The sequence below is a fragment of the Colossoma macropomum genome, unplaced genomic scaffold (assembly GCF_904425465.1).
Source record: "Colossoma macropomum unplaced genomic scaffold, Colossoma_macropomum, whole genome shotgun sequence".
NCBI lineage: Eukaryota > Metazoa > Chordata > Actinopteri > Characiformes > Serrasalmidae > Colossoma > Colossoma macropomum.
The window spans coordinates 26,648,168-26,658,524 of NW_023494806.1; the positions used below are offsets into that span (position 1 = coordinate 26,648,168).

Below are 10,357 nucleotides of genomic sequence, written 5' to 3' on the forward strand. Positions count from 1 at the left end.
GCATTTACCTTTAGTAATGAATCAAAAACAGACTTACTACTTCTAATTGCACAAAAGAGGTACACTGTTATCATATAGGCATAAAAATGCTTTGTGATGCATAAGTGTGAAGGTGGTTTTCTGTCATCAATATTGGAAAGTTTTTTTTTATCTGTTTTCCACAAAAAAAGCAAACAGTTCATCGAGCTTTATTCATGTGATGGAGAATATTTCTTCATTATAATTTGAATTAGACCAAAATAAACCAGTCAGATCATGGTGAAATGTGAGGTTTCATGATGCACTGAATTGTTTCCTAAAGAATCATAATCAAACTGCATCACTGTAAGGTAAGAGAGTTACCTACTTAATCATTCTTTAAGTTCCTATATTTTTAAACATTTTTGGACCTTTTTTGTCTCTTATCAAGACCAAGGACAGTTCAGTAGGTCTCACTGTATCCCTGTTCTCTGTTCCACAGAAGACCCCATGCTGCCTGGCTGTTTGACCAACCGAGTGGGCATCCCCGTGTCTCTGACAGGACACCACAGCGCAGCGGCTCAGGCTGCAGCTGCCCAGGCTGCGGCTGCTGCGGCAGTTCAGGCGGCTGCGTTGGAGCAGCTGCGGGAGAAACTGGAGGCTGGAGAGCCACCAGAGAAGAAGGTGATGCTGATGGCCGAGGAGCAGCAAAGGATCATGCAGCACGCGCTGCAGCACAACCTCTTTGCCATGGCAACCCAGCTGCCTATGAACATCAAGCTGAACAACAGAGGTGTGTGTGTGTGTGCATGTGTGTGTGTGTGGAAGGGAGGGGTGTGTAGCCCTATACTGACAGAATATATATGAGACTTCTATTCCTGCTAGAATATACTAAAGTTTAATTACAGCATAGTACACTGTGGCCTTGTAGTGTCTAATCCAGGATTCTCATTAAACATGTAATGATATTGAATTGATCGTGAAAAAACAACTCCTACCATTAAAATGTATATATTTCACTGTAATTACAGCATTTGTAGTAGAGTAATAATAGATCTGTCTGGGTTATGCTATGGCTCTGTAATTTAAGAGCTGAGCTGGTCCTAACCATCACTTTATGTGTAATTTTTAATGTCACTGAAGGAAAACTTCAGCTATCTCACACTATATCATAGCACACTTACTCCCAGCAGTTGGCAGACCCACAGAATTCTGTGTAGTCTTACACATATAATGTTGGCCTGCAGCTGTTCTAGTATTTAAGGAGGGGTCGCATCTTAAAATCAAATCACAGCCACAGATTGGTATTGCAAAGCAATAGAAGTAGAGATCAAAAGGTAAAACCTTAAACACCTCCCGCCGTTGTTGCCGACAACAAAAGCATGGTGTAATTCTGTTATAATTATTTGGCATAGCTCACGGAAACAAGAAATATAGTCAAAACTTCAACTTTCAATCGGTATCACATTTGTATATCGCTGCTGTCGGGAGAAAACCTTGTATTTCCAGTTTGCCATTTTTCAGTTTTTGTCATAATTTTAAAATGCCTGTTGCCCTTTACATTGTTTATTATAAATTATAAATTTCATGATGAATGGACTAAGAAAAACGGCCCAAAATTACTTGGGAAAAGGCTGGTTCCATTGACTAACATTAAAAGTAAAGCATATTTTTTCCTTCTCCTGTAAAGTTATCATTTACAGAGGTACAAGGTTTTGTTCTGACAGCAGCAATATGAAGGAATACAAGGAGATATTTTATTATGATTTGAATTGGACAGAAATGTATTGTTTTGTGTAAATAAAACCTTTTTTTTACATACGTTATTATAAGTTTTAGTTATTGTTCAGCATTAAAAGAAACAGAAAAGTCAGAAGTGTAGACCTGAACTTCAGTACAGAAAGTAAAGCTAATATATGTAATATGTAAGTAATATATGTAATAATGTAATTCATTAAATGTCTGACTATGTAATTATACAAATTTGCTAGATCAGGGACATGCCTATTTAAAAGTAATTACATAGTCAGATATTTAATGAATTATGCAGTCAGATACAGAAAGTAAAGCTACATGCATGCAGGTTTAAGTGCACTGTTACTGCTAACAGTGGTTTTATAGAGCGCCAAAAAGAAACAAAAGGGGCTTATTATGGCTGATAACCGATACATTAAAATATGCCTGGATCAGCTCCATTATCCGATTGCATCATGAGAGCCGTCATAAAAATAATTATATAATGTAAATCAAATGTGTAGCAAAGCAGTATAGTGACTATACATGTCTGAAGATTCTATCTATGTACAACATATTGAAATTAAATCCAATGTGTTTTTTCTAAGGGCCATTATAGGTTTAAATGAGTGGATGGAACACTCTCTGCTGTTTAGACTGGACAGTTAGCAGCTGGCGAAATCCCAAATCTAGTGCTGGAAACAGAGGGTCACTATAATTTTCACCCATACTGAGGCTATGTAGTTGATGAATAACTCCTTTAACTGTATATAAGCCACAGAGAGTAAAGGATAGCAGACTATGAAAGCAGAGAGCTCGGCTCAGGTCGTCATTGCAAAATATTAAGCTTCCAAAGATCCATCACATTTAATTCAATATATTATGTGTGCTGAGCGTATAAATGTTGTAGAGAAATAACCCTTCTAAATTCAGGTCAAATACGAGCTGTTTCTAAATGAATAAAAATGCTGCTGTCTGGCTACAAGTAAAATGATAATGATTTCACTACACCTGGCTTGAAGATGAGCCATAAGTCATGCATTTCATAATGACAGAGTCCGTGAGAAGATTGCGGGGTCTATCTTTCCATGAGCAATATGTTATTTCTGCATGAGTGTTACTCTTGTATCAGTCATAATGACAGACTGTGCTTTATATACTGTACGATGGGAAAATGAAGCATAATTCCATAGCGCTGGGCAGGGCCTTGATGTAATAGAGTCAAACACTCTGCAATTTAAAGATTATTTTAAATGTTATTTGCTTTAACCACGTCTGGAAATACATTGAGGCGTCCCTAGTAATGACACATGAGATAGAAATGATAGACATTAAAGAGCTCTTTATTGTAGCTGCAGCCCCAAAAATGATGCAACAAATAATTTAGCCTCCGTCAGGGCCTTCAAGCCTTTTCCCTCAATAAGAGAACCAAAGAGAACCAAAAAACGTTGCTACCGCTCAAATATTATGACTATTGTATCTCTGAATCTTATCTGATACAGTGCAGTAAGTTTGTAGGAAACAGGAAATATGTTCTTGCAAATCTTGAAAGGTTTGCTTTTCAAAATTTTTGTTTGTTCATTTGTTATGAAATGTTCCCACAATATAAAGAGCATCTGCTGTTTTCAGATGTGTAAAAAATGAAAAGACAAAAAATTGTGAGATTTTCCTCTGATATTGGCAGTGTGTATATCCTTTTTCATTTGGTTGTTTAACCTTTAGAAGTGATATAATTACAGTCTTATGCAAATGTTTGGGCACCCCAAATGTCAAATGACCTGTTTTGTTGCTACTTCACAATAAGTTCATGCATCCTCTACAGTCAAAAAAAAAAGTTCAGTGAACTTATTTCGATTATACCACACATTTCCATAATCAAATAAAATACATTCAGTATACACAGATTTCTTCAACATAAACTGATGGTACGAAATTAAAATATTTCAGTGCATTTTAACTGTTGGCTCCATGAAGTTTCATAGAGTTTTCATTAATTGAAATACATTTTATCATTTTTCACATAAACCAGTTACTTAAAGGCAACGTAATTCATTTAATTGAATCGATTTAATTTCAACATATTTTCAACATGTCCAACAGCTCTGTTTTTGAGTGTACAGGAAACACTCCTCTGTAGATTTTAATGCATGATTTCTATTTATTCACTGAAATTAACTTGGGAAATATGAAACATAAAATGTGCCACGTGCAAAAGTTTGGGTAGATGTGCACATTTCAAAATGTTCAGCAAATAAAATACCTTACTTAAGTTTGTTCCCTGGTGATGCAATTAGAAAATCAACAAAGCGTGTTAATTTACCAGGGGTGCCCAAACTTTTGCATAAGACTACATTGTTGTTTTTCTATACTGTTTAACATAATATTGTAGTCAGTGATGTAATAAATTGCGTTGAGATTTGCTCTCTATTCTGTATGAAGTTCAGGTCTCCACTACTGACTTCATTTGAATTATTTGATTAGAAAGGACGAAATAAGACTGCATGCACAACAGTATCTTTTCATCAAGTTTAAATCATAAAATATCTCCTTTTCTTTTTCCAAAATAATTAGCAGTATCGATTGTTCTTCTCGAACAATTTTTTCTAGTTGTTTCAACAAGCAACAAGTGAGAAATACAAACCTCAGTTCCAAAAAACAGCAGGACAGTATGTGAAATGTAAATAAAAACAGGAAGCAGTTTCATTGTTCTTTGTAAAAACACGCTCATTTTGAAATTGGTGCCTGCAGCACATTCCAAGTAAGTTAGGAAATTTAGGACTAGGAACATTGTGAAATGTTCAAAAAACATCAGTAATCAGGTGATGAAATCATGCTTGGGTATAAAAGGAGCATCTGAGAAAGAGGGTCGCCACTTTGACAAAAATTGCATCAGCGAATAATACAGTTTTTCTCAATGCACTCAAACCGCATCCAGTTGTCAGAATTTAAGTGCTGCACCATTTAAGGTGTAAACTTTGAATAAGAAATATAAGAAAATATAGGAAACCAACTTCAGCCTCGTCAGACAGAGAAAAAGTGAATTTAGAATATCCCGCTGGAGACCTTCCTTGTAATCGTCTGGTGAAAAATTATCATCACATGCACAGATTTTATGTATCAACTTTACTGAACATCTCTGTTGCTAGTTTGTGGTTCATTGCCGTGTGGTTCACAGTTTGCATGTGCCTGCAGCAGTAGGACAATAGTACAAACCAAAACTGTTTATGCAACCAGAAGTATTCAGTATAATAATTGGTGAAATACTTTCAGTTTGTGTATCAGTAGTTTTTGTACAATTTTAGCACATTTTAGCACATCAAATTTGGAATGAGCAACAGTTAACAAAAAAAGCAAAGTAAATAAGGTAAAACTTCTGTATTTAATACAGGTCAAACAGAATTTAGTAATCACTGCTTTCTGTTTTTATTAGCATTTCACATACTGTCCCACCTAAAATTACAGCATGCTTTTGTTATCAGCAGCAAAAAGCCTCTTAACCCCCCTTAACTAAGAGTGAATTCACAAGTCTGTGAATGTATCTCTCCGTACCATAAAACAATATTCAGAATGGCCTGTGTGTTATGATACAGACCCTCTATGTAGTACCTTCTCCTGAGATAACTGGAAAGTTCAAATGGATGCGACATGGTTTTGACAGCCCCCCCCACCCCACTTCCTCTCCCTCCTTCTGAACTCTTTTAATAAACTGCTCCTTATCCTGTCACTCATGAGTTATCGCCGATAGTCAGCGGCGCGCTCCTCTTGCTTCTTGTGTTCCTTTTATAAATGCTCATATTGAGTTTTTCTCTCCCTCGCTCTCCGGCTCCTCTCTTGACAGATGATAGACAAGAGACCGCATTGAACCTGTCTACCAACGGCATTAGCAGCATCAACATGTCAATAGAAATAAATGGAGTTGTCTACACAGGTAAATAGAGCGGCCGTTTGCTGATGTAATTGCAGGCAGGAAATTCAATAAGTTATAGCAGCACCCCCTGCGCTTAGTCCTCCACACAATTTGATGTCTTTGCTATAAAATCCATTGTAATGAAGTGGCAAGTCCAATAGAGTTAAAAAAGTTAAATATCTTGAAATTGGGCCCAGGCGCTGTGAGGTCGATGGGGCTTATTGTCTTTCGTGCCTGAGTGGAAAGGGCTCCTGCTCAAGGTGGATACAGTGCTTGTGCCTGGCAAGCAAGCGACTGTAATTACCTGAAGATGGCCCATTGGAGTGGCCTCCATAAGTGTGCCTGGAAACTTTTCTGAGAATTAGATCAAATGAATTTTTTTTTTTTTACTGGAAGCCAGTTTCAAAAGCAAAACAGCCAAACTAAAATTTCTCAGAAGGTTTCATTCTTTCTTATTCACAGTAAAAGGACAGATTTAGAGACTGAATCAATGAAGATTTCACACCAACACTGCCATGGTGTCTAAAACCATTATGCAAGGGATTGCTGTCAAAATGTGTCACCTGATAAAAAGGCATGCTATTACACGATGTTCTGGGGTGGCTGCTATTTCTTTTTGATTTCCTTGGAACACACAAGGTTGTTTCACCATCACACATGTGGGTCACTGTAAATTTGCTTGATTCAGCTGCTTGAACTGATTCAACCACTTGAACTGTGTGAAGTTTGCATGCATATTGCAGTGGTTGTAGTTTCATTATTAGCAGTTGTAGTCATTATGTCAGTCTTATTATTCAATTGTTAGTCAAGCACTTCCGACTACTGCACAGTACAGAATGTTTTAGACAGTTTTATCATAATATATACGCAAAGTATATAGTTCAAAAGTTTCAAATCACTTGCCATATTAATTTTGTTTGTTATATATAATAATAACATAGTGTAGTGTAGATGTAAAACTAGTCGCTTAGTGAATTGTGAATAGTGAATGTTTTTGCTCAATATTTTAAGAACTGAGGATAAATGATGATAAATAATATACTGTAAATATCTGTTTACATTAATTTTATCTCTCTGTCTTGAGATTTTTGAAATATGATGTGTATATACACATATCTTTCTCTGTTTACTTCCATTAAAAGTTAAATGTTTTTCCTTGTCCTGTATAGTTACCTTTTTGGAGATGCAAGGGTTTGTTCTGACAGCAGCGATATGCAATAACATTCATCTTTATGTGTATTTCTCTCTGAATGCAGATACAACTAAAAACCTGAATCTGAAAGCCAGGTTAATGTTTCAAAACATATTCAAAATGTGACAAAAATTGCATAAAAATTTGTAGCATTCAGCTCAGATGCTGTTTTAAGCTTGTTCTGGCAAGATATACACTATATGGACAAAAGTATTAGGACACCTGCAGGAGCTTTTATGCCATTCTAAATCCATAGGCATTAATATGGAGTTGGTCCCTCCTTCGCATCTATAACAGCTTCCACTCTTCTGGGAAGCTTTCTACCAGATTTTGCAGTGTGTCTGTGGGAATTTTCATCCAGAAGAGCATTTGTGAGGTCAGACACTGATGTTGGATGAGGGGGCCTGGCTCAAAATCTCCATTTCTAGTTCATCCCAAAGATGTTTGATGGGGTCAAGGTCAGGGCTCTTTGCAGGCCAGTCAAGTTCTTCTACACCAAACTCACACAGCCATGCCTTTATGGACCTTGCTTTGTGCACTGGGGCTCAGTCATGCTGGAACAGAAAAGGGTCTTCCCCAAACTGTTCACACAAAGTTGGAAGCATACAATTGTTCGAAATCTCTTGTTATGCTGAAGCATTAAGATTTGCCTTCACTGGAACTAAGGGGTCTAGGCCAACCCCTGAAAAACAACCCCATAGCATTATCCCTCCTCCACCAAACTTGGCACAATGTAGTCAGGCAGATAATGTTCTCCTGGCATTTGCCAAACTTGGACTCGTCCATCAGACTGCCAGATAGAGAACCATGATTCATCACTCCACAGAATACGTTTCCACAGCTCGAGAGTGTCCAGTGGCGGTGTGCTTTACACTTCTCCACCTGACGCTTGACATTGTGCTTAGTGATGTAAGGTTTGCTTGCAGCTGCTCGGCCACTGAAACCCATGCCATGAGGCTCCCTGGCGCACAGTTTTTGTGCTGATGTTAATGCCAGAGGAGGTTCAGCAGAGCGTTGCTGACTTTTATTACCATGTGCCTCTGCACCCATGACCCTGCTCTGTAACTTTACATGATCTGCCACTTTTTTGGCTGAGTTGCTGTTGTTCCTAAACGCTTAAACTTTTCATTAACACCACTTACAGTTGATTGTGGAATAAACAGGAGGCAAGAAATATCGCAAACCGACTTGTTGCTATGGTGGCATCGTATTAAAGTACCACACTCAAGTTCACTTTGCTCTTTAGAACAACCCATTCACAAATGTTTGTAAAGGAAGACTGCATGGCTAGGTGCTTGATATTATACACCTGTGGCAATGAGACTGAATGAAACACATGAATTCAGTGCTCAAGAGGTGTGTCCCAATACTTTTGTCCAATTATTGTATGTAGCGTATATCCACAACGATGGAGGGCATTTTCTGCAAGCTGCAAGCAGCTTTACCAGCAAGCTCATGTTATTGAAGGGATTGACTTTCCCTGTAAACTGAAGTCATGTTAAGGTTAAAAGCTTTCCTGTTTTCCAACCAGTGCACTGTCTCTTCCTCCTTTGTAATGTTTGTGCCTATAACGAACAATCAGTGTATATTAACTTCATAAACTGCATAGTAACAAGTAGCTGATTGAATGTCAGCCCATTGTCAGTTTTGATAGCCTTTTGTAAATGTGTCACTGGTGCTTTGCTGGTGCATTTTGCAGAAAAATTAAATAATTTGAGCTTTACTATGAATTATTCAGTAATTCCTATGAAAATACTGTGTTGGCTATGTAGTTGCGAGGGTGAGTCTGGAACCACAGACAGGTTTTTGAAGTTTGAGGAGTAAAGAGTAAACACAAATAGTTTTTTTTTATGATTCATATGGTATTTCAGAATGCTGATTTGCCATTTAGTGACACATCATTGTCTTGCACTGACCGCAGGTGTGCTGTTTGCTCGCAAGCCAGCCATTTCGGTCATGCCGGGCAGCCAGCGAGTCCAGCACCACGCCGGCTCTCAGGGAAAGAGCAGCAGCCCCGGGCTCAGCAGCCACATCCAGCCGTCCTCTTCCTCCTCCTCCACATCCTCCTTGCACGGACCAGCTGCCTCACCTTGAGCCGCTCCCCCCAAAAGCCACCGAACCTGCTCCACTTCTCTCAAAGACCCAAGCAGGCTGCTGTACTATCCGCTTCTCTTTTTCTTTTCTTCGTATCCTCTGATGGTGGCTCCCAGATCTTTTTTTTTTTCTTTTTTACACGTCCTCCTATGATCCTTGTGGCGGAATCCGACAACTATCTCCTGCAAAGTACTTCTAAGAGAGAATAAAAGGTTACTGCTTTGTCCAGGCGAATTAAGCAGCAGCTTATGGCAGCACGTGTGAAGTGCATTAAATATACATACGGAGCAAGCTTTTATTTTCCCTCTGAGGACATGTTTTTAAGTGTGAAGCTTCTTTGCGAGGCTCGCTACGTGACAGTGCCACAAACACATGCGGCCGTAAGATGGGGAAAACGGACAAAAAGCTCAAGAACAGAATGCTTCAGATGTTCAAATGAGGCATTTCTGCCGGATTCTCCACATAAGTACATACTTGTTGGCCATTGAGCATGAAAGTACACCTTGTCTTTTTCAAGTATCTTCATGTGAATTGTTGGATCAAACAACAGACTAGCTCTACTTTCAGCTAATACCAAAGAGCATATGGGTAACATTGTAATGGTGTTTGTGACGTCCTTTGCATACGCACAGCTTCTTCCATCATCCCCACATTTAGATGATGCCCATGCAGAAATGGAATATAAAAAAAATAATTAAGCACATCTCACTTAACTGAGGGTATCAAACAGTCAGGGAGATAAGTGTACTTTCTGTACCCAATTATAGCTTTGGCTTTTCTTCTGTAAAGAAAAGACATCAATTGAATATCCCCTTCGAGGCCTGCGTCCATATAATCTTTTATAGATTGGGACAATCATCAAAAATCATGACATCAGATATTATTTCCTCGTGGAAAAAGCAAAGAGGGTAACTTTGGTGGTATTTTATGTTGCCTCTTTGCTGGTTGTGGGGACAGAACTGCTTGGAGAGTTCTTTTGGAGGAGGCTTTCCCACCAGTCTTTAATGGCAAGTGTTCATTAAATGAAATGAAAGATTCCATAATTAAATTATCATTGTAAGCTGGTTAGATGTGTCAGTATAGGCTTTCAAAGCTACTCAGTGGATTTTGTATTTTGAAATTACAAAGAAAATATGGGTGAGCGCCACATTATACTTGATATGAGAAAAAAATATACAAATATGGCAAGAAGGGCAAATGGGACTTGATTAAGTCAAACCAGTAGTAGTTTATGAGACAGTTTCTTTATTGTGAAAAGATCTGATTTAAAAGTCAACAGAAGCGACGACTTGAAAGTTACTCTTTTTTATCCCTCTTTTCAGCTACTGCTCATGCTCTTTGTTACCTCTGCTTTTCTTTCTGCCTGTAAGGGAATTCGGAGGATATTCTTTTGTTTTTTTTATTATTTTAGAAGTCTGTAAACATATGATTTCAAATTCTATTTATTATTATAATTTTCATCTTACTGTTTT

At 38.0% G+C, this 10,357-nt stretch overlaps 1 protein-coding gene across 1 annotated transcript in view; it reads left to right on the forward strand.

Moving 5' to 3' along the window:
- The window catches only part of arid3c (AT rich interactive domain 3C (BRIGHT-like)), a 94,870-nt gene extending 85,854 nt beyond the window's left edge, over nt 1-9,016 (forward strand). The window contains exons 6-8 of the mRNA XM_036598889.1: nt 461-751; nt 5,531-5,620; nt 8,713-9,016. Coding sequence (XP_036454782.1) covers nt 461-751; nt 5,531-5,620; nt 8,713-8,885 — 554 coding nt within the window. The 3' untranslated portion in view covers nt 8,886-9,016. The remainder of the gene's footprint in view (nt 1-460; nt 752-5,530; nt 5,621-8,712) is intronic.
- Nucleotides 9,017-10,357: the final 1,341 nt, after the last annotated feature.